This window comes from Balearica regulorum, chromosome 1, assembly GCF_011004875.1.
Source record: "Balearica regulorum gibbericeps isolate bBalReg1 chromosome 1, bBalReg1.pri, whole genome shotgun sequence".
Lineage (NCBI taxonomy): Eukaryota > Metazoa > Chordata > Aves > Gruiformes > Gruidae > Balearica > Balearica regulorum.
In genome coordinates, this window is record NC_046184.1 from 17,877,675 (window position 1) to 17,902,651 (window position 24,977).

General features: G+C 37.7%; 1 protein-coding gene across 1 annotated transcript in view; it reads left to right on the forward strand.

Moving 5' to 3' along the window:
• The window catches only part of TBC1D22A (TBC1 domain family member 22A), a 180,386-nt gene that overhangs the window by 61,018 nt on the left and 94,391 nt on the right, over positions 1-24,977 (forward strand). Inside the window, exons 9-10 of the mRNA XM_075742366.1 lie at positions 4,730-4,839; positions 22,445-22,520. Of these exons, the coding sequence (XP_075598481.1) occupies positions 4,730-4,839; positions 22,445-22,520 (186 nt within the window). The remainder of the gene's footprint in view (positions 1-4,729; positions 4,840-22,444; positions 22,521-24,977) is intronic.

The window sequence follows — 24,977 nt, forward strand, 5'->3', positions numbered from 1 at the left end:
ATCAGTCAGTATATGCCACAGAAAAGCATAATGTTCTTGAATGGCTGTTCCAAAGGGGAGAGAGAACAAGAAAGCTGGATGAGTACTTTCTAAAAGTGCTATTTTTATTTCTGTAATGATTGAGCTTATGACTCTGACATTGTAGTTAGGGACTATGGATCCTTTTAGTGAAAGAATTGGATGGTTCCTAAAGGCTATCTACATCTTTTGATTTATAGGATCACCCAAACTAGAGCAGAAGGAACTTGATAATAGTTACCTTTCCATCTCTAATATTTTTTTCCCCTGTGGAATTATGAGAATTCTACTTAGAACAGTGAATTGTCATGGTTTAACCCCACCTGGCAGCTCAGCCTCACATAGCTGCTGGCTTGCTCCTCCCCGATGGGATGATGGAGAAAATCGGAAGAGTTAAAGTGAGAGAACTTGTGGGTTGAGATAAGAACAGTTTAATAATTGAAATAAATTAATAATAATAACAAACTGTAATGAAAAGGAAAATAACACAAAAAGAGAGAAATAAAACCCAAGTAAGATAAGTGATGCAAATGAAAACAATTGCTTTCAACCAACCAAGCAATGCCCAGTCTGTCCCCCAGCAGCAGCCCCCTGGTCAGCTTCCCCCAAGTTTATATACCTTGCATGACATCATATGGTATGGAATATGCCTTCAGCCAGTTTGGGTCAGCTGTCGTGGCCATACCCCCTCCCAGCTTTTTGTGTACCCCCAGCCTCCTCGCTGGCAGAGCAGAATGAGAAGCTGAAAAGTCCATGGCTTGGTGTAAGCATTGCTCAGCAACAGCTAAAATGTCAGTGTGTTCTCAACGCCATTCTCATCTCAAATCCAAAACACAGCACTATACCAGCTGCTAGGAAGAAAATTAAATCTATCATAGCCTAATCCGGGACATGAATTTATGTCGGATCTGTGTCCTTTTCAGAAGGACCTGTCCTGATATCCTCTTTGTACTTGGTGAACATACTTGTGATGAAAAGTAGTTGGAACCATTGGAAAATGTTTCTTGAAAGTTATATTCCACTTTCTGGGAAAAAAATTAAAAAATTGTCTTCCTAATTTGCTAGTCCTTCCATACTAGAACAATTAGAATCTAAATTTTCCAAAATATTAATGCTGGGGTGCCTGCTGTCCCAAGTTGCTTCAGCCTTGTTTCTCAAACCACTGTTGTTTTCTTGCAGACTGTCATTTTCACTTATTGCAGGTAGTTCAATCACAGGATGAGAAGTCTTTTGTTGGACGTTTAAAGTCTAATTTCAGTTAAGTTTAGATTTCCACAGTTTAGAGGTCTGCATTTTGCGGCAATCCTTTTAAGTTCAAGTTACAGCTAATACCGAGAAACAGGATTTTCTTCGGATGTGATTCATCTGATTTATTGTAGGTTTCTACTTTAGAACAAGACAGCTAATACTGCATCACTACTTGTTTTTTGTGTTGGCTGTGAAGGATGGTGAAAACGCCCACCTTCAATGATTAGGTGTGTTTTCAGCTTTTTTTGTTGGTTTAAATCCTGGTATGAGAATATAGTGTGAAATGGTAGGTTTTGAAAGAGAAGGATAAAAAAGAGGTAAGATAAGAAAGATGAAAAAGAGAAGATAGAAAGTCTTTTTCATTTGTTATCTTTTCATGCCTACCTGTAGAAGACTTATTATGTTATGCTATGGTTTATAACTTCCTTTTTGTTCAGCAATGTGATAGCAGTATCATGAAAAGAAAAGGTGCTCAAAGGCAGGGAATTTGCAAAGGAGCACACTAGCTGACTAGTGGTAATCTCATTCTTTCAGCAAGTGTTTAGTGAAAGAGGGCCTGAAGACTGCTTCTTTCAAGGGGAATGAAGTTCAATAATGTTTGTGTTTTACATAAACATGAGGAACTCTGGTTCATTTATTATTGTATCTGTAGTCATTGTGAGGCAGAGAGAGTAATGGGTTACTCCTTTTTTCACTGCTTAAAATAATAAAATGAAAATTAAAAATATTAACTACTATTTTTATTAAATAATAATAAGTAATACATTAATTTTTTTTTTCCCCTGGGCACTGTATAACTCTGACATTTTTATGAGTTAACATGTATAGGACATACCAAAAAACTTGTTCCTGCTGTGGAGGATACATAATGCATCTTCTTTTCTGTCTGGAAAAGTCTTTATCTTCTAAATTAATGGGAATATTCATCCTTAATTTTCATTTCTGAACTGTTAAAAAGGGCTTCTTGGCTCAAAATTGTGGGATTTTCTTGTTTCTTTTAAAATCTGAAGGCACATCAGGTTGGAGGGAGTTAGGTAGATGCTTAATATTGATTTTTCACAGGTTCATATGAAACGTGTCATCTTAAATTGACTTTTTTTGGTCCATGTTAATTCTAATAATTTTCAGTCTTTCTGTGATTAAGTCTTGTGAGTACTCTTAGGTAATTTTTCTGTTAGTGGACTTATTAATGTCAACATGTTCTTTACTAATAATTTTCTACTTTTTCTGGACTTTGAGGGACTGTTGTCTTCTTTTTGAGCAGTGGAACTGGCATTTCAATTTGGAGTAATTTTGCCAAATGTACATCACCTTAGCTACTTGTCTAATCTGAGCTAGGTTTCTTCACTGCTAGATTTTTTTGGGTTTTTTCTTGATGTTGGTCTGTTTGCCTTCAATCCTTTTTTGTTATATCCATTGTATTCAAGCATCTTTACTGTGAAAACATTTTATCTTTTCTATTATGCTAGGCTTTTCTCTTAACATGCTTTTTCTGAAAGGGTTAGATTTAATAAATGAAATGAACCCAAGTTTCTTCTAGAAGCTGTCTTTAATGAGAGGCATCTGTTAGAGAAAGCGATGGCAACGGAACAGAAAGATGTTGGAGGGGAGTGTTACCTCCCAGTTACTGCCTTTGTTACCTATGTTTTCCATAGAGTATTGTGAGAACTTGCTGTCCATTGCTGGGAGAGGAGTATGATACTGATTTCTGGGGAATTTGTCTTCCTTTTTGCTGGGAGAAATATGCTGCTGACTTTGGGCAAAGAGTTTCTTCCTCACAAAAGGGTCTGCTATTACAAAAATCTGCTATTGCAGTCTGCTACTCTTTCTTCATTGTTTTGCAAGGCAGTGTTATATCTGAGTTTATTACATAGAGCATTTAAAACATATTGGATACTTGTTTGTAGATCTTCTTTTAAAAACCCAGTTTCTAAAAGTGTACTCCAGTGCAAAGGTGGGATTCCTTTAATAACTATAAGTGACTACTGGTGCATTGTTTACTGTCCTGCCACCTCTGAGATCATGTGCTTTTATTTTATAAAGTCTCTTTAACTAATGTTTTACTAGCATGACCTGATCTCCTTGTCCTACAGCTATTAATAATTCACAATCCAAAACCGGCGATCCCTTCTAAGATGCACACCCACATACACACCAGTGCAAACAAGAATGCTTTGGTAACACCTTGCCACTCGTGTCTGCTAGTAGTGGTAAAATCACTGGTCTGTTAAAATCATTTTATAACAGGTATAATGCTCATGGTTATTACCAATTGACAAATAAGTGCTTTAAGGTAGCATAATCAAATGTGACAACCTAAAGATGTACTTAGGCTTCTGTAATGACGTACTGCAAAGCTATGGGACAGATAATAGAGGAGGTTTAAGATATTACACGTTCTTAGTTTTCTCTTACTATTTATTCTATGCTACCTTGCACTTGTGTAATACAGGAAATTCCTTCTTTGGTATATCATACTCTGTTTAAGTAGAATCAAACACCTCTCTCTTCTGCACCTCCCTTTCTCTGAGAAGCAACCAGGGCTGGGAAAGATGCTGCTTTGATTCTCATCTTGGTACAGAAAGGCACTGTGAGCTGTTGCAAGAAGGAAGCTACAACATTTACTCAGCATTCCCAGCTCATGTTAAACTCTCTTCTGGGGCTGTATGGGAGCTTTGGGAATTAGCTGGCAAGGCAGCACATTCTGTGTTCTTTTTGAAATGGATTAATTCAGATGCCATGGTTTAAAAATAAAACAACGTGGCTTAGGTGGTGAAATTTTAGTTCATAGTAAAATGTGAATTTCATTTAACACACTTGTGTTGTGACAACAGAAAGACTCAATTTCCATGAATTAGATGTCATTGGGGTTCTGTGCTTTTCCAGTATTGAGAATCATGGAGGTATTTTGGGGTGGGGTGTTAATCATCTGTTTCCTTTTGTCTGATTTCCTTCTGATTCCAATGCTTTCTTGAAAAACAAATCCTCCTTGAAAAGCTCTAGTCAGCTTTCTAAATAAATTTCACTGGTTTTCTAAAAAGTATTTTTCAGGGTTTTTTCTTCTGTCAAGAATGGCAACATATTTTGCTGTGTCTGGTGCACACATAGGCATCTTCTGCAGAGATTGTTCATACATAGCTTGAGGGCTCTCAAAGTGTTTCTTTCAGGTGTGAAATGTTTAGAATGAAGTAATTTATTATATATTAATTCTGTTTAACCAGGCATGATTTGAGATTTTCACAGTCTGCAGAAAATTAAGTATTCATTAACATTTAAAGCCATTAGATGACACAGTTGAGCAATAAATGATTCATTTAGTCCCTGTTAAAGTAAATGTGTGTTGAAGTTTCTGACTAGAAGATAATGGTGGTTGTCTTTATTTTCAATTATTTTCCTCATCCTTGCTTTATTTATTCTGTGCACTTCATTGACTTGTCTTTCTCTCTCTCTTTTCCTGAAACAGAAGAAGAAGAAGTGGAAAATTTTGATGTTTCCAGTCTGCCTGAAGAAGTGCTGCAGAACATAGAAGCTGACAGTTATTGGTGCATGAGCAAGTTGCTTGATGGTATTCAGGTAAATTGATTTTTCCTGTCTGTAAGTAGTGGAGAGAACCAATTAATGTCATGGCTTTGAACTACTTTAAGGTTGTTGAGAACGAGTACATCTATGAAAAACAGGGGAGAAGTAGATTTTCCTGTTGGAGAAATCTGCTGCAAGTTTGGCATAGTATTAAGGGAAAAAAAGGAAAAAAAAGTTGTGCAACTTTTTTGATCAAAATGTCTACATGTTTCATTGTAGTATGATGTTCTAGAGCGGAGCTGAAATCTCGAATTCTAGAGGCTTGTTGTGCACCCCAGTCATCAAGTGTGGAGAATGTTTGCTCAGGTTGCAAAGTATAAAATTGTCTCACTGAGGTGATGAAAAGCTGACTTATTTATTCATTTTTGAGTCATTAATAGAGCAACCTGTAAACAATTGCTGTGTTAATAGTTCCTGAAATTATCTTTCTATTTGAAAAACATCCATTTAAAACTTGATACTTATGCTTCTTCATTGAGTGTTGTCTGAATCTATTCTACATCGAAAAGCTATAAATCTGGGCATAATTTTCTGTTAAATGCAGCAAGTTACTTAGTAAGAATGGTGGATTTGTGTGTACATGTTTGCATTCCTTGGCATGTGAGTTTATGAAGATTAGAAGGATCTACGAGAAATAGTAAATATGTTGCTAAATATCTTGCATTTAGGTGAGGGAGGAATCCATATGATCTACCATAGATTAAATGGGAGTCCAAACATCTGTGTTTAATTTTTAGCATATTGAAACACTTTATGCTGCAGTGCTGATGCATGGTAAAGTAGAAGCTTTGGACTTTCCAGTTTATGTAGAAGTTACCTGAATTAAATTTTGTAGGCTTTGTGTTGCAATAGGCATCAAATAGTATCTAATACCTGTTTTTCAGATGTGTCTCATTTGAGATAAACGTTTTGAATCTTGCTAGAAAGTAAAAATAATCTGATGTTGTAAAGTCAGAATACATGCACTGAAATAACACTTGTTGTGAATTGCTGGGTTACGATGGGACCAAAATTGACCTTTGATAGAAGTATTAAAGTTTCTGAAAGGTGATGATTTCTATTTTGCACCTGCGATAAAGAATTGCATTTAGTGATGTTTGGTAGGCAGATGTTTGAAGTTAGGGTTCATTTGCTGCTTTCAGCAAGCTGATTAGAAAATAAATTATAGTTACAAATATTTAGCACATTGCGGCTTTTTTTTTTTTTTAATGCTCATACCTTCTCTTTCTGATTATTCTCTGCTTTCAGATGAGCTGCTTGTATAGTGTAGAGGATCTTTTCTCTGAAACTGTTTCACTATTATTTTGGTGACAGTAGAAATTGTTACAGGGATAGAAATAGTTTGATTAATTTATTCCTAACATTCTCTTCAAAGATGAGGTGATAGACAAGTGCTTCTACTGTACCTGTTAGATTCAATCCTTTTGGTAGGTTCCATGTAACTTTGTTTTGAAATGCTTTGGACAAATGCTTGAAAATTAGAGGGTTTGTTCCTCCAAGTGATTTTAATGTAGCAAGGACCCTGGAGGTTGAATTTGTGTGTGTGGAAAATGCCTATCCTCCAATCATTATTAAAATCATCATAAAATATGAATAACTGTAGAAATTCCTATGAAATGAAGCTGTACTTTTCAGTGAAACTAAATTAATGTTTTCCAGATGCTTTACTTTGATTGCATTTTTGATAGATATTTCTTTCTTACGGTACTTAGTATTTTTGAAAGTGCTTTAACATATTCTTGCGTATGACTTAAGTTTTAATATTAATGTTTCATTATTTACGGCATATTGTGAATTTAAACTTGTAACAGATTTTTTGACAAAATTGTTATAAATTGAGTCAACAAACAGAAGTCTTTAACTTCTTTGAAGGTATTTTATGTGTATTTCTCCTGGTTAAAGGTCAAATGAGTAGTAGCTCAATGTTTTGTGGAGTACCGTTGAAAAGCAGTCTTTTTGTCATGCTGATTCCTGTAAAAAAAAAAAGCTGGTTTACTTATTTGAATCTCTCAGAATTACTATATTTTAAAATATTTGACCACATATCAAAAATATGTGAGAACTTATAAACAAAAAAGTGAGAACTTGAAATCTACTTGAAAGGAAGACAGACAAGTAATGAAACGCAAACCCTCCAACTGTTTTACCTGTTTCTGGAACATCTTCTGTCACAGGCCTCCTGCTCTGTTGTTTTGGGTTTGGTTTTTTTGATTTTTAATAGAAAAGGAAATTCAGAGATTACTTAACTTCTCCCTAAAATTCTGTTTTCATACAAAACCATCAAGTTCTGATAAAATATTGAAACTGCATTGATGAAATTTTAAGGTCTTATATAAATTGAATGGTTATCAATTGGATATATTCAAGGATGCACTCATCTATCAAAACCAGGCTTGAAAGCATATGCTAGTGGTGTGACTGGTGATGTTACACTTAATTCAGTGCAACTGCAACATGCTGCTGAAATGAAAGGGTTTGCTTGGTTTTTTTCTCCCATTTTGATGTTTTGGTTCCCTTCTGTGTTGATACCACTTTACTTGTCAGATAGAGGGCTCAGGTAGTTGCAGGTTGAGTTGGTTGGGAGAACTAACCTGAAAGGAAGGGGATAAAAACCCCAGAGAATAAAGTCTGTTTTACTGAAGGGATATCATCTAAAGAGACCTTGACAGCCTTGAGGAGTGGGCCCATGAAGTTCAGCAAGGCCAAGTGCAAGGTCCTGCACCTGGGTCAGGGCAATCCCCAATATCAATACAGACTGAGGGATGAAGGGATTGAGAGCAGCCCTGCAGAGGAGGACTTGGGGATACTGGTGGATGAAAAATTGGACATGAATGTGCACTTGCAGCCCAGGAAGCCAGTTGTATCCTGGGCTGCATAAAAAGAAGTGTGACCAGCAGATCAAGGGAGGTGATTCTTTACTCTTCTTGTGAGACCCCATCTGGAGTACTGCATCCAGTCCAGGGGTCAGGTTTGATGTGGCTTTAAACAACCTGATCTAGTGGAAGATGTCCCTGCCTATGGAGGGATGTTGGACTACATGAACTTCAAATAGCCCTTCCGACTCAAACCATTGCATTATTCTATGATTCTAACTGACTTGCATACTGGATGCACGATCACCAGATCCACTGGTGGGGGGCAAGAACTAGGTGGGGATGGGTGAGGTAGGATCTGGAACCACTAAACTTAAGATCAAATTCTGCCCCAAAGGGCATATGCTAATTTACATCAAACTGTAATAATCCTATGCTCCTGGCTGCACCAGAATGCTTGTTCCTGTCTGTCCCTAGCTGAGTGCTACCTGTTGTGAGCAGATTCACAAAGCTGAACTGCCTGACAACAGAACAAAACAAAAAAAAAAACACTGGTCAGTTGTCTTGGTTTCAGCTGGCATATAGTTAATTTTCTTCCTAGTAGCTGATACAGTGCTGTGCTTTGGATTAAGGATGAGAATAATGTTGATAACACACTGATGGTTTTAGTTATTGCCAAGCAGTCAAGGACTTTTCAGCTTTTCTTACTCCCCTGCCAATGAGTAGGCTGGGGGTGCACAAGAAGCTGGGACAGGGCACAGCCAGGACAGCTGACCCCAACTGACCAAAGGGATATTCCATACCATATGACCTCATGCTCAGTGTATAAACTAGGAGGAAAGCTAGCAAGGTGGCCACTGCTTGGAAACTGACTGGCCATTGGTCAGCGGGTGGTGAGCAATTGCATTGTGTGTCACTTGTTTTGTATATTCTTTTATCATTATTCTTTTCCCTTACTTTTTTGTCCTATTAAACTATCTTATCTCAACCCATGAATTTTACCTTTTTTTCCCCTGTTTCTCTCCCCCATCCCACTGGGGTGGGATTGAGCAAATGGCTGTGTGGTGTTTAGCTTCCTTCTGGGTTAAACCACAGCAGTCATTCTGGGGCATGAAGGGGTGAGGTAACGACAGATCTGACTGGAGTGTGTTAAAACAAATCAGTTATACACTTTCATTATATTAGCGCTGAGTGGGGATAATCACTTCTCTTCATCTACTGGACCAGGACACTGCTGGCTGCCTTTGCTGCCAGGGTGTACCACCGGCTCAGTCTGAGCTTGCTGTCTGTTGAGACTTTCAGGTCCTTTTCCATAGAACTCCTCCCCAGCCAGTCTGTCTCCAGCCTCTGTTCTTGCAAGAGGCTCTAATGATGATTTATGAAAACCTGTTTCTGAGGATGTATGTGGTCATGTGCAAAATATGTCCAAATAAGATATTCTTGATTATTTTCAACACGTTAGTTGGTAATTTCCCTTTTGCAATCTGTATAACAGTGTTTTGGTGCTTTTCTATTGTGAAGAAGAATCATGTATTCTTAGGTTTATTTTACAGCTAATTAATTTCCAAGACTATTTTGTCTTGCATTTCAAGCTGAACAATCAGAAGATAAAATGTTTCTGATGTCCATCCACCGTGCTTATGGTAAAGCTGGTTGTCTTTAGAATGCTTCTAAACCATGGATGATGTATGAATATTTTTGCATTTTCATCTGTAGGAATAATGTCTGTGCATGTGGGAAAACTAGAACTTTAGGATAAGTACTTTTTCCACTTAATTAAATAGATGTTCCCATATATCCATTGTAATTATCTTTTTTATTACTAAATCATCCTTTATAACATTTTCCTCAACAGAGTCCCGTTAACATTCAAGTAAAAAGTTCATGCTGATCTGTGCCACCTGAAAATGTAATGTTCATGTATAAAAGAGTATAACTCTTCATTTTAAGTTCAAATGTAATGGTAATAAAATAACCAAAGGGGAAATATATGCATTGCATAATGATCTAACCAGATGTATTAACAATAGCAATAAAATATTAATATAATTACTTATCAGAGCTTGGGAATTTTTAGAATAAAAGGGAGATGATTAATTTTGAGGGACTGTAGTATACTGAGGTATGTATTAGCTATTTCTATGACTGATTAAATAGCAAGATTTATGATCTGCAAAGGGAATCCTGCAAAGTTCTTTCTTGCTCCTGGGTTATGGAAAGTTTGTTGCTAATGTGTGCCTCAAGTCTGAATCACGGATGGATGGATGGAATGCTTCTTGGAAAGCCTTTCAGAGGTCTGTGGGAACAGATAAATATGCAGCTCAAATGTTGAGAAGTACGTACAGAAATAACTGATGCTAGCTTTTCTGAAAATTCTTCACAGAACCTTCCAAAGATTTATTTTTAAGGAAAAAATAGGTCAAAGATAGCTTTCTTTGTACCTTTCCATTAACCTCCTGCAAGACAAGTTTCTTTTGGGTAGCTAGTTTAGCGTTATGATAAATTGCAGATCTGATATATGAGAATATGGGTTCATTAGCCAAGATAGACAGATGTAAGGGATATGTACAGTAAGTGTCTGCATGTGTCTGTTATCTGTCTCTTGTCACGTGAACCGCCTGTCTCACGCATGTGTGCTTTCGGGCATGGGTCAAGTTTCTGTATCATAGGTACCGCAGGGTCTACCTGTGCAAATGCAGAGATAGCTTGTCTAGGATTTCTGAGTGTGCATCAGCCCAGAGCTTCTGGTAAGCTTACCTAAATGGAGAAAGTAGTCTTTCCTTCCTCCTTCCTCAGCTGAACATAGCACCGCAAATGCGGTGTGTTCAGGGAAATGTGATATATGATATAACTGTCTTCAGAGTCTCCACTAACATCATATAGCTGATACTGAAAGACAGTACTGCAGTCATGCCCCAATTTCTGTATAAACAGATCCTAATGCCAGTCAGAGATGTATGTTTTAGAAATGTGGAAGCCCTGTCAGGAATTATCAGAAATGCTAGCAGTAGTTATTTCTGTACGTAGTTCTCTTAATATTTGAGCTGCATATTCATACTCAGTGTCTGTTCCTGCAGCTACTATCACTGTAACTCCATCTGTGAGATAGAAATTCTATATGGTAATAACTGTTTAGTAATTTCCAGAAATTCAGATTGTTCATTTTATGCTAGTGTCTTGTCCAAGTTGGATCCTGAGAATGACAAAACATGGTGGTTTCTTTCTTGAAGCTATGCCTATTCTAAGGAAAAACAATAGATGCTTGATCAGAATTGTGTTTTATAACACTTATAAAGTAACAGTTTTTTATTTTAGAATTAAAGCGTAAGTTGTGTTGCAAAACTTTATGAATGATAAGAAATACAGTTATAGGGATTACTGCTGATGATTGCAAACAGATTGCTCTGTCTTGCCGAAAGTGAGCTTACTGTTGATTGGAGACTTCTGTTCTGGTGAATAAATGATAGCTTGGGATTACTTTTATTCTTTTCATTATCAGTGACTTCTGTAAAGCAATTCTAAATTATGAAGAATTTAAAATTCAAATATCCAGTTTTTCAAATTTAGATATTAATTGTAAAGTCATAAACATGAGAAATTTCAGGAGAAAGAGATTCCACGATTAGGGCAGGCATTTCTGCCTGTTCAGGATTGTAGAATGGCTTTTCTTCTAATGAGAAACTGACAACTTCAACATTTTTAGTAATCACTTATCAAACGATACCCCTAAATGGTTGTGTTGGGTTTGCATGGCAAGGTTTTGGTAGCGGGGGGGGGGGCTGCAGGGGTGGCTTCTGTGAGAAGCTGCTAGAAGCTTCCCCTGTGTCTGATAGAGCCAATGCCAGCCGGCTCCAAGACGGACCCACCGCTGGCCAAGGCTGAGCCCATCAGTGCCTCTGTGATAACATATTTAAGAAGGAAGAAAAAAACCAGTTAGAGAGAGCTTTTGGAGCCGGAGAGAGGAGTGAGAAGATGTGAGAAACTCTGCAGACACCAAGGTCAGTGCAGAAGGAAGGGGAGGAGGTGTTCCAGGCGCCGGAGCAGAGATCCCCCTGCAGCCCGTGGTGAAGACCATGGTGAAGCAGGCTGTCCCCCTGCAGCCCATGGAGGAAGGATGAGGGGGTGTAGAGATTCCACCTGCAGCCCGTGGAGGACCCCACGCCGGAGCAGGTGGAGACACCTGAAGGAGGCTGTGACCCCGTGGGAAGCCCGCGCTGGAGCAAGCTCCTGGCAGGACCTGTGGATCCGTGGAGAGAGGAGCCCACGCCAGAGCAGGTTTGCTGACAGGACTTGTGACCCCGTGGGGGACGCCACGCTGGAGCAGTTTGCTCCTGAAGGTCTGCACCCCGTGGAAGAGACCATGCTGGAGCAGTTCGTGAAGGACTGTAGCCCGTGGGAGAGACTCACGTTGGAGAAGGTCGTGAAGGACTGTCTCCCGTGAGAGGGACCCCATGCTGGAGCGGGGGAACGATGAGAGGAGTCCTCCCCCTGAGGATGAAGAAGCGGCAGAAACACCATGTGATGAACTGACTGTAACCCCCACTCCCTGTCCCCCTGTGCCGCTGAGGGGGGCGGAGGTTGAAGCCGGGAGTGAAGTTGAGCCCGGGAAGATGGGAGGGGGTGGGGGGAGGGGTTTTAAGATTTGGTTTTATTTCTCATTCCTCTACTCTGTTTTGCTTAGTAATAAATAAGATGAATTCCCTCTCTAAGTTTGGTCTGTTTTGCTTGTGACGATAATTAGTGAGTGATCTCTCCCTGCCCTTATCTCGACCCATAAGCTTTTTGTTACACTTTTTCTCCCCTGTCTAATGAAAGAGGGGAGTGACAGAGCGGCTCTGGTGGGCACCTGGCCCCCAGCCAGGGTCAACCCACCACAATGGTATTTTTCTGTTAATCTATCTGCATGCCATAGCTGAGACTCAGATCTTTTGAAACTTAAGCATGGCCACAACAGGTGCTTCTATCCAGAATCCTTTCTGTATTCATGCTTGGATGTCTGTTTCTATTTTTCTGACATAATCTGTTGGAGCAAATACTGTTTTATTGTGTTTTAAACTTAGAGTAAAGGAAAAGAAGATTCAAAGTAGAACAAGAGTCTAGAAATTTTTCTGTAAGCAGCTTTTACCTTTCTCAGTTCAAGAAAATTTTCATACACAGAATACGCATAAATTACTGTTAAGAGTGAATACCATTAAGGGCAGACTTTTTTGAGGGCAAAACACATTCAGTATTGTGTCATCCTGTGTGACTTTTCCTTTTCCAAAGGTCCTTCAGATCTTCAAAGTCTTGTTTGAAGCTCCTCTTCATAGAGGTCTTTGAAGACTTTATTAGTACTTGAAGAAAAAAAAAATTGAACAATGCTAGTCAGTTAATAAACAAACTCAGGCAGCAGAGTTGTTGTAACTAGGAGCTGTTGGAATGTAATTAACACAATTGTTATGTTAGTCCTGTTCTTTCGATGTGACAGTAATTAAATTATGTCTGTTATTGTCTGTTCAAAACTTGGAATAGTTAAAATGTAAAAAAAGCGTATCTGCTGTGGTCTTCCTGTATGGCTCTGAGTCGATTTAGTCTGAGCAGCTAAGGACTGTATCATGGTTGTTGATGATCAGACCTCATACACATTATTTCAAAGTAGATCCTGAAACTCTTGATATACCAAAATCTGAGTTTGAAGAATCATTTGTACAAAAAATCTAATTTGTTGACATTTTTAAACTCATCTACACTGAGACTGTCATTAGCAATGAGCCTGAGTGCGATAGCATCAGTGTCTACTTTGCAAAGTAGAAATTGTACGTTGATGTAGAGGAATTGCAATTTAATCCATTGCTTGTGATATCACTAAACTGTATGGTAGGAATGTGCCACAACAGTAAGCTTTGTATGAAAATTGCTGAGTTTGGACTAGCCCCTGTCCGTGAGAGATCTTTTGGAAATTTCTAGTGGCTTGCTTGGTCACTGGAAGACTTCTGTTCTTCCCCATCACTTGAGAAGATTGAATGCATCACGAGGATACTGTGCATCAGGATGCACAGTAAGAATTTCAGAAGCAGTTCCTAACTCTGCTCAATTTGAAATATATCTGTGATTATCTCCTATGAGGGTTTCTGGTAATGGGTAAACAAGATGATCAATGATAAAAACTGCTTTAGTGTGAGAGGAATGGAATGGGGTGGATATGACATCAGATTTTGAAAATGATTTCAAGGGGATTTAGAAGAGCACAGACAATGAGACATGCACATCAGGAAAGCGTAGAAAGTATAAAAATAACCAGAATTAGTGGTTAAAGGATAAAACCCATATTATTTAATATTTTCTATAACTCTTGTAGAGCAGCACAAATCTGGCAGGTTTTGGAAGGAATCAGTGAGCCTGTGAACAACTGTTTGGAAATGCAATTAAACCGTAATGCATTTTGATATAGTCCTTTACCAGAAGTTCATAAAGAAGCTAAGCATCCATGGTAGAAGCATTGCCTGTTACCACGTAGGGAGGAGAAGGGTTTAGATAAGTAGTCATCAAGAGAGAAAACATTACTTCACTACTTTTAAAACCTAAAATGACCTTGTCTTCAGTATGCTGTTCTAATCCCTTCTGTCCATGCCATTTTGAAATGATATATTGAAAGTTAAAAAAAGATAATAATGGAGCAAGATAAGTGTGATCAACGGTATAGAACAGTTTCTGGGTGATGGATTATATTCTTCAGCTTGGATGACTTAGTTAAGTGGAGAAATGTAGTAGAAGTCTTTAAAATGATGAGCTGCATGAAGAAGGTGAATAGGGAGTAGTTGCTTCCTATCTCTTCTAATGCAGGACCTAGACAGTATCTCGTAATACTGCTGAGTGATAGGCTTAAAAAAAAAAAAAAAAAAAAAGAGTGGTTGAGTAACTAAGCTGCGGGGCTACTTAGCAAAGGATGAAAAGCATCTTACATGGGTTTAGAACCTGAACAGTTTGAAGTTTGGTTGAAAAATCTTTAAACAACTTTACCAGGATACCACCTTGAGTTAGGGAAGTCTCAGCGCTGGAAACTGCAAGAATGCCGCAAGTGCATCACTGCGGCCTTATTTTGCTCCTACTGTCCCCTGTAGGCATTTGCTGCTGACTGCTCTTAAAAGGGAAAACACAAGGTGGTGGTTTTGTTTGGCCCACTAGCCAATTTTAAGTTTGTAACAATAAGCCTTTGTTGGGACTTCAGGTAATAGAAAATTGAGGGCATCAGGAGGACGTATCCTGAGGGCTGTAGTTTTTCTTCAGGACAGGTGTCTTCAGAAGCTCTTAAGGAGCTTGTGTCTCTTTGGAAGCCAATAATGCAGTTTGCTAACCTGGCACTGAAAGTAAAATTTTCAGGAAGAGAACAAACCTAGTAATAATTGGTTCTCAATACTTACATAAAAGACATTGTTTTCTGTGATTTAGATGAAATATATGGTGCTATCAGTATGCTTCAGAATGAAAATATTTTATCGTCTACATAAAATTTACAGCATCAGCTTTTGGGATTGTAAGTGGCCATATTTATGATTTCTAGCTCTTACCCAGATTTGAACTGTTGTCTGGCCTACCGTAATCCAAAAATATACCCTGAGCACTTCTTTTATTGCTATTTTAAGTTTCTGTAATTTATAATATATTGAGTTGTGTAAAACTGTGGTTTCATTACATAGCCCAACAGAAGATTTAGTCTTTGATTCTGAGACTATGGATACTATTATAACATGAGAATCAGCACCTACTTTTTAATAAGATACTGCTTTTTCCATCCTGTTATGTAGGGAAAAAAATACCGTATTCAGTGTAGAAAATTTTGGGCTGCAACACTTTGTAAATCTCTTTCTTACAGCTTAGGAAATTTTTAAGTTTTCAAGAGTCCGGCTTAATTAATATAAAGGTTGAAAGATCCTTTCTTTCAAAGGAAGTATCTTGGAGTAATTGTGGAATATGATATGAAATATGTGCACACAGCATGCTCCAGCACACTTGTGTGTATGTGTGTTCTTGTGGATGTGCACTCTTTCTCACCTGAACTGTCTTTAAGATTCAATTTACATTATAATTTCCAGCTTCAAGAGAGATTTTGGGTAAACTTTGCTTACCATTGATAGTGTTAATATACATGGTGGCTATGATCATACAAGTGTCATGCTTCCCTCCCACCTGCCCCCACATTTTCGCATAACATTGGGAGCAAGGTGAACCAAGATTTTTAAATAGGAGTTTGCTTAGAGGCTTCACAAATGTGAATGAAGTACTTAAATGAGTTGAAAAATTAAAATTGAGAAGATCCCTTTCTAACTGTCATGGTTTAGCCTCAGCCTGTAACTGAGCACTGTGCAGCTGCTCACTCAGTCCTCCCCCTGCCCCCAAGGGGGTGGGGAGGAGAATGGAAAAAAAATCTCGTGGGTTGAGATAAAGACAGTTTAATAGGAGAACAAAGGAAGAGAATAATAATAATAGTAATAATAATAACAATAAAACAAGTGATGCACAAATGCAGTTGCTCACCACATGCAGAAGGGAGAAAAACTGCAACCTGATGCCCAGTCTGTTTCTGAGCAGTGATCCCACCTCCCGGCTAGCCTCCCCAGTTATATCCGGAGCATGGCGTTATATGGTCAGGGAATATCCCTCTGGCCAGGCTGGGTCAGCTGTCCTGGCTCTGCTCTCCCACCTTCTTGTGCACCTGGCAGGGCATGGGAAGCTGAAAAGTCCTTGACTTAGTGTAGACACTACAACTACCCAGCAACAACTGAAAACATCAGTGTGTTATCACATTATTCTCATACTAAATCCAAACCACAGCACTATACTGACTTCTAGAAATAAAAACTAACTCTATCTCAGCTGAAACCAGAACACTGACATAATTAGAAAAATATAGAATGTCAGAAAGCTTTTTTTTTGTCATCTGTTGTTCATGTGATAATTTACTTGAACATATCTAAATTGATGTATAGGAATTCTTAAATATACATCAGTAGAAAACTTAGAGCTGTAGATATGCCATATACAGATTACTTAATGTATCCTTTATATTTAAAAGTGCTCTGATTGGTAAAACCGTATTAAAAACAAGCAAACAACACATGAAGACTTTGTGTCAAAACTTTGCATTTGCTTCTGTAAATGGTTCTGATATTTTCATCAGTACATTGTTGGTGAACAGCTTGTGTGACCTGAAAAGATTAGAAGCACTCTGCCTATATTTGTGCTTGGCTGCAGTTATTATCATCAAATTATTGACAGTGTTTTTTCTTTTCAATTTGACTGGCTCTATTTCTCCTTCCATGATGATATAAACGGTTGTTTTCCTTTCCTCTTCAGCTTTCTTCCTCTGTTAAAATTATCCTGTCATCACCTATTTAAAGAAAAGTTGGGGGACTTTGTTTAGCTAAAGCCTGCAAAATCTGAATTTTCAAAATAGAAAGTATCCTGATAATGGTAACTGTAGTTGAGGTCTTATGTGCAATACATTAAGTAGTGCAGTAAGGTTCTGTATCATTCAGAGAGCATTGTATCCCCAAGGCTCTTAGCTTAGAGAGTTGCAAATTTATTTAATTTTCTGACCCTGGGAAACAACTTTTAATACTCTGAAATTCCTTCTATATATTTTAAAATATATAAATCAGTGCGGAAGGGCAAAGGATCTAAAATGTTAAAATTTCTGATATGTAGATAAGAAAAGTGGAGAGTGCCCCTGCCCGCAGCAGGGGGGTTGGAACTAGATGATCTTTATGGTCCCTTCCAATCCAAACCATTCTATGATTCTATGAAAAGTTGCATTTTGAAACTTGAAAATATTTCCTAAGGAATGAGTAAAAAAAGTAATATAGTGTGTTTTCATTTGTGTGTGTAAATATATAAAGTGTGTGTGTGTATATATATGTTTTTATATATATACAGAAGGATATATGTGTATAGATTACACTTACAAATTTATTATATATAATTAATAATATACATATGTTACTATGTTTGTATATAATACTCAGTATGCATTTGATTCCTTCTGTGTATGCTTATAGCTGCCTTTGTACTTTTACACCAGATGGCACCCACAAATGCTATTTACATTCCATTTTCCATGTGTAATTGAAATAACTGAAGAAGTCAAAGAAAGATTTTCAGATTTATTACAGACTCATTGTTATGAAGTACTCGTAGTATTCTGGAAGAGATTTAAAATTAAAGTAACATGGAGATATGTTGAACGTACTGAACAGTTGCTTTGGAAGTAGATTTAATGTGCACTTGTAAAGTATCTGTGTTCTTTTTAGCACTCCATTGTAAGTTAGTAATATTTTGAACAAATAGCTGTCAGTACTGTGGCTGCATGTCGTAATTAGAAATGGAATATGTTTGTTACAATATGCATCAGAGTGACTAATAAGAATCTCATTGATATATGTGGTTGAAAATACTGGAATCTACTTTGGTATTTTGTTCTAGATAGATAGACAAATAAGAAATGCTAGCAGTGTATAGTGTAGATACTGCAACATTTGGAGGATATTCAGAATGCAAGTAAGACCATCCTTAGTTCACTCAATATCACTTTCTCAGGGTATCCACAGAAAATGTTACTCAAGGACTTAATTTTCAAGGTAAATACCTTTCCAAGTTATATCTTACTGTCATCATTCAGAATAGAGCTAGCTGGCACTATGGATGGGATTTGATACTCAGTGGTTAATCATGCTTTTAGAAACTGGGATCTCTGTCTTTTTTTTTGTGAGTGTGGGAGGATAGTCTCTGTTAAATTTGTTCAGTGCATTTTTTCTTTATTTTCACTTTCTAATCAACTTTCTTCCATTTAGAAGTTCGCTAACCATAAAAAAAAGTGAGGAATTATGTAATACATATTTTCATGTTTAGTGAAGACAATAATTGAAATATTTTATTTTCAATTATAATGATTATTTTTTTGAGGAGAAGCCCTGACAGACCTAGTTGTAGTTGCAGAGCAGTGAGTTGATTATACTAGCCTCTACAGAGTAGGTACAGACTACTAACACAAGGACTTCAGAGTGAGGCAAGTTTTGAGCCCTTGTGACATTATAAAGTCTTAACCTCCTGTACTGTAAGGTGAAACTAATTATGTGTCGGAGTCTGAACTAGATATTATAACTATTCAGCTGTGAAGAAGGTTAACTTAGTTCACTGAAAGTAAGTTGGATGCTACCTGAGCAGAACATCAAGGAATTTAGATACTGCACACTAATGCATGAATTTTTAATTTTTGTCATAGATCTGTTGTATTCATGCATACTTTGTCATATGTGAATACTTACTAGAAAGCATCAAGAACAGTGGTTAGAGATACAAGGCATTTTATGTTAACTGTTTACTGAAGATCTGTTGAGGCAAGACAATCCTGTTCTCAGTTACTTACTACTTTTTTCAGAGTTCTGTCTTTTGCTTAATATCGATGCTCAAAGCTACACAAGGAATAAATAAGGAAATGTAACAAAAATTTGCTGGATGAGTAATGCAACATTCCTGTGAGGACCCACAATTCTGAAGGAAAACAGGCAGGAGAGTTGAATACTGGAATGCTTTTTTCTCAGAAGATAGCAGAGAACTTGGATTGGATTTATGTGACAAGGTTTTGGTAGCATGGGAGTTGCAGGGGTGTCTTCTGTGAGAAGAGGCCCCATGTTGGACAGAACCAGTTCCAGCTAGCTCCAAGATGGACCTGCCGGTAGCCAAAGCAGAGCTCATTGGTGATGTTGGTGGTGCATGTGTGCGAACGTATTTAAGAAAGGGTAAAAAAGACTGCACAGCAGCTGTGAGAGAGGAGTGAGGAAAAAGTGGGAGAAACAGCCCTGCAGACACCAAGGTCAGTGCAGAAGGAGGGGCAGGAGGTGCTCCAGGCGCCGGAGCAGAGATTCCCCTGCAGCCCCTGGAGAAGACCATGGTGAGGCAGGCTGTCCCCTTGCAGCCCATAGAGGATGATGGTGGAGCAGATATCCACCTGCAGCCCATGGAGGACCCCATGCCAGAGCAGGGGGATGTGCCTTGATGGAAGCTGCAGCCTGTGGAGGGCCCGTGCTGGAGCAGGCTCCTGAACTATGGCCCGTGGAGAGGAGCCCACACAGGCTGTCTGGCAGGACGTGTGGCCCCTGGGAAGCAGCAGAGATGAAGTGTTATGAACTGACCGCAACCCCCATTCCCCCATCCCCCTGTGCCACTTGGTGGGGAGGAGGTAGAAGAGTAAAGTTGATTCAAATTTTGAAGCTGGTATCACTAATTAAATTGTATGGTAGAAGAATGAAAATCTTAACCACTGTACTTCTATATCGCCCTGAGGAATAATTCATAAATTTAATGAGTTTGACATGTTTTTTCTTTAACTGTATTACTAGCTTTTTCCTCCACCTATACGCACAAAAGGAGTAATAGGTAACAGAATACTTTTTATGTTTAGAAAGTCCTTCTCTCAGTTTCACAAACTTCAGAAAGTCAATTACAAGTGTCATAGGAGGGAATATATGTACAGCATAGCTTAATTAGAAGAGAGGACTGGAGGAGCCAAAGAAGATCTTTCCACTTAGATGAGTCAGCACAAGTAGGAGAGGCTCACAGCTGTGTTCATTTGTAGCTGAAATAATGAACAGAAAAAATAGATGAATAGCAAAAGATAAAATATAGTGAAGAGCAAATTTATCTGTTTTCAAATCCAAGATGGCAGTTTGGCCTTGCGTTTCCAAGTGTGTATGGAGTGAATGATGATTTGAGCAAGAAAACAGTTTCAGATTCATAGATCACAGTTGGGAGTTGCACCACCTGGGGTGAGACTAATGATTGAAGTAGTAGTATTTTAGCGCTGTGTTGACTTTCAGTGTTAAATATGTGAAGATACTTTTACAGAGGATCTGCTATAGGTTAAATAATTGAGTATCATATTGCTGTACTTTGAGTACAGTACTACTTCTAGAAAGATCAGTTAACTTTAAATAGAAGAGTATATAAACATTTGAAAAAATATATAGTTTTCATAGGTAAAGTTCTGTAGAAACAAATTATTGTACTATTTCCTAAAGATGCTGTTTCCTGGATATGATACATAACTAATACAGGAGTGTGTCAGAGTTGTACAAAAGGTACTGTCCCAGTGCATGGGATAGTTTCTCTGTCCCTGAAATAAGATGATAGATTTGAACTGTGTGAGACTTTCCATTCTTTCAGTTTTGATACTTTGTTGTACTACTGAGGATGCTCATGTTCTGTTTGAGAGACAACGCCAACAAGATTAAATGTTTGCCTATTGTAGTGATTCCTGTGGAAAATTCCAAAATTCAGAGAATTATTCTTGCTTCCTCGTCAACACTGTTTTGGTTTATATATTGATTTCTAATATCGAATACTCTGCAAGTGCTGTTCCTAGGCCAGTAGAGAACTCTGCTATAATGTTTTAAATGGCTACTATGGTCAGTTACAAGTGATCAGAGCATATAATAAACTTTTTGATACTGTAAATCACTGTTGTTGTCTGATGTACTATAACCAACAGAATTATTAGTGTATAATTTTCCCTTATGAACTTTTAGGTTTCATACTTTATGGCAATTTTCTGGAATTGGAAGATTAAATTGCAATTCAATTTCATAAACCAAATCAAAATTAAAAAAACCCGTGTAAATATAGTCAATGAAGTCAATATGGCTTTTTTTTTTTGGTAATTAAAAATAAACTGATACTCATCCCTTTACTCTAAGGCCAAGTTAAATTTGATATCAAGTCGAGAAAAATTAATATTCCAACATCAATGAAAAATTTTTTAGAATGATTTTTGGCATAGTTGCTTAGCTCTCCAACTGGTGTTCATAAAAGAATTATTCAGACAATAGCAGTTGAGGCAAAAAATCCTTTACCCTGTTTTTTTTGTGTATGTAGTGGTTACATGAAAACAATTTTACATAGCAACTTTCTTTTAAAACAGGTATTAGTAATTGTCTTTTCTTGAATCTCTCTGTATAGAAAACCATAACAGACTGAGTTGAGTGGAGGAATTGTCAACCAAATACTCAAACATTGCTGTGTGTTTAAATAATGTCTTTGTTTAAAAAGACTGATCAATTTGGGGTTAGACTGGAGATGTATTTCAAACTGTAGTCTATATTATAGAGCTGCAATCCAAAAATAAAAAATCCAGTTAGAGTTAATTCATTCAAATACATGCAAATACCCTGCCATTTTAGCTATATAGCTTGTGTGTTAGATTTTGATTCATGATACTAACTGTAACCTTGGGTTCAGAACAGTCATGACTCCGTTGAAATAGACTTGTGATTTCCTATGCTGCTGGAAGGTATTATTATGAACTTCTAAAGATCACATTCTTATCCTGTCACTGATTAGGGTCTAAATTTTCATATTTCCTTCATTATTTGTGATAAAACTGTAAATTTATGAGGAAAAAAAATCACCTTAAAAGATCTCTAACGTGGCCACTTTGGCATTTTAGATGACAGCCTTTAAAGCTACTTTGACTTCTGCAATAAAGCTGTAGCTTCAGAGGTACTAGATTAGCAAGCAGAGAGCAATTGATGCAGTAATAGCTATAGGGTATGCTGTTGGAGACAGGGACTTGAAGTAGGACTATACAATGTGATGACTTACTACTTAACTGTAGAAGCATACCTAGGAAATGTAAAAACAAAACACAAACACCTTAAGAAAACATAGAAGAATACATGGGTTGAGTTAAGTAATTGAAGGAAAAGAAACTTTTTTCTTTTTTTTCCCCACAAGCTTATATATTATCTCTTCTTCAGGATAACTACACGTTTGCACAGCCAGGAATTCAAAAGAAAGTGAAAATGTTAGAAGAACTTGTTAGTCGGATCGATGGTAAGTCTTAAAAGCTAACCTAACTGCTAACTGATGTTTCATTGGAAGTCTTTAGGTAAAATGTTTGCAAGAAGTCAAACCACCATACCTACAATGGTGGGGTAACATCGCCTTCCTCAGATGAGGTGTCATACTCAATCAATTTGTGGCACACTGGCCTTTGCAAGATCAATGTCGTGTATCATTTAAAAGAAAGCCACTAGAGCATGAGCCACTTTCATTACTTTTTATTAAGGCAATATAATCAAAATTCAATGGCAATTTCTTTGCAGCAGAGTAATGACCACATACAAAAGGCAGCCAGTATTCATTTCACATTAAGCTCAATGATTGTTGTAATTCGGGCAAGTCACAGTGGTTGTTTATGGTTGCCCTTCGGCACTATGTTTTGTGCCTTTGTGCATCATTTTGCTATCTGGAATGCCTGAAAAATTTCTCTGTGGAATCCAATTAATTATGAACTCTGGAAATAACATCTTTAATATTATAGATAAATTACAGTGTGTGCAGGGGTAATTTTAGATTATGCTTTCATGTTTTAGCAGGGCACTTTGAAATATTTTCTTACCTTCATCCTTAAAATAATTCCCTTCATGAAATGCTGACTGTCGTATTGCTAGAACAGAGTTTAATTAAATGAAATGCAAGAGATAATGCTTGCCCATTCTAAACATACTCTCTTGATAGTTTGTTAAATTAATGAACAGAGTATTAACAAAATGTTGCCAAGCAGAACCAGGCATATATTTGCAACACTAGCCTGTCAATGATGAGATAGAAAAATATTTCTTATGTAGCTTAATATTTGATTATCTTCTTGGAAAGATTAATTCCATCTTTTCATTACGCAGACTGTGAGTTTTTCTTGTGCCAGTGCTTACCATAGCAGATTTTGGTTCAGCCTGCACATATTTACATCCTGAATATTTGATAATGCTCTTTATGCCCTTTTAGGATGTTACAGTATTTCTAGTGATCAAAAACTAAGGGCAGGAGAATGATATTTATGTAATATTACACTATCAATGTAAATTTATGTAAAACTTTTTGTTGTAGATGTATTTTTTTACTTAAAATGTAAATGAATATGAAAAATATAAGGGGATACTTCTGTATTTAGGCTAGCAAAATATTGCTATCAAAAATATTTTTAAAGCAATGTATTTTGTTACTTCAAAAATAATCTGCTTCCAGTCTGACTTTTTATATGTCATTTTATGCTTATATCAATATTCATAGAATTATAGAATGGTTTGGGTGGGAAGGGACCTCAAAGATCATCCCTGCCATGAGCAGGGACACCCTCCACTAGACCAGGTTGCCCAAAGCCCCATCCAACCTGGCCTTGAACACTTCCAGAGAGGGGGCATCCACAGCTTCTCTGGACAACCTGTTCCAGTGCCTCACCACCCTCACAGGGAAGAATACTTTCCTAATATCCAATCTAAATCTACCCTCCTTCAGCTTAAGGCCATTACCCCTTGTCCTATCACTCCATGCCCTTGTAAACAGTCCCTCTCCAGATTTCTTGTAGACCCCCTTTTAGGTACTGGAAGGCTGCTCTAAGGTCTCCCCAGAGACTGCTCTTCTCCAGGCTGAACAACCCCAACTCTCTCAGCCTGTCTTCGTAGGAGAGGTGCTCCAGTCCTCTAAGCATCTTCGTGGCCCTCCTCTGGACTCTCTCCAACAGCTCCATGTCCTTTTTATGTTGGGGCCGCCAGAGCTGGACGCAGTACTCCAGGTGGGGTCTCACGAGTGGAGTAGAGGGTGAGAAACCCCTCCCTTGGACCTGCTGGTCACACTTCTTTTGATGCAGCCCGGGACGTGTTTGGCTTTCTGGGCTGCAAGCGCACATTTTCAATATTCTTAGGGCTTTTTCTTTTTGTCTAGAAGACTCTCCACTCAGTTACTTTCTTTTGCCAGAAAAATACACCAAAGTACATGTAAGCTTAAAATAAAGCTTTAGTTGTTAGATAGGCAATGATGGATGTGTACTACTGTCATTTCATAAACTTTTGGATGCCTCAGGTAAGGAAGCCTGATCTGGTTGGCTTTTTGATGGATACACAATGTAGTTTGAATAAATTATGTGGTTTTGTGCTTTGCTCTTCTCCATTTCTTTTTGCTTTTGTCTTTTTATCTTGTCCTGGTTCTGGCAAGGATAGAGTTAATTTCCCAAGGAGGAGTGAGCAAGCGGCGCGTGGCACTTAGCTACCCGCTGGGGCTAAACCACGTCAATCTTTATACTGTATCTGCTGTACTGTAGCTAAAGGGAAATGTATGATTGATATGAATTCTGTAACTTTTGTTTTTAAAAAGAAATCTCACAATCTATATTTACTGTAGATATCCTAAAGTGCTAATTAAGGTTATCATGGAAGAAAATAATATTCCTGTTGCTACTGTGTCATATTATTTTCTTGATGCTGGGTAACTGCATGCTGAAGAGAATCTTAT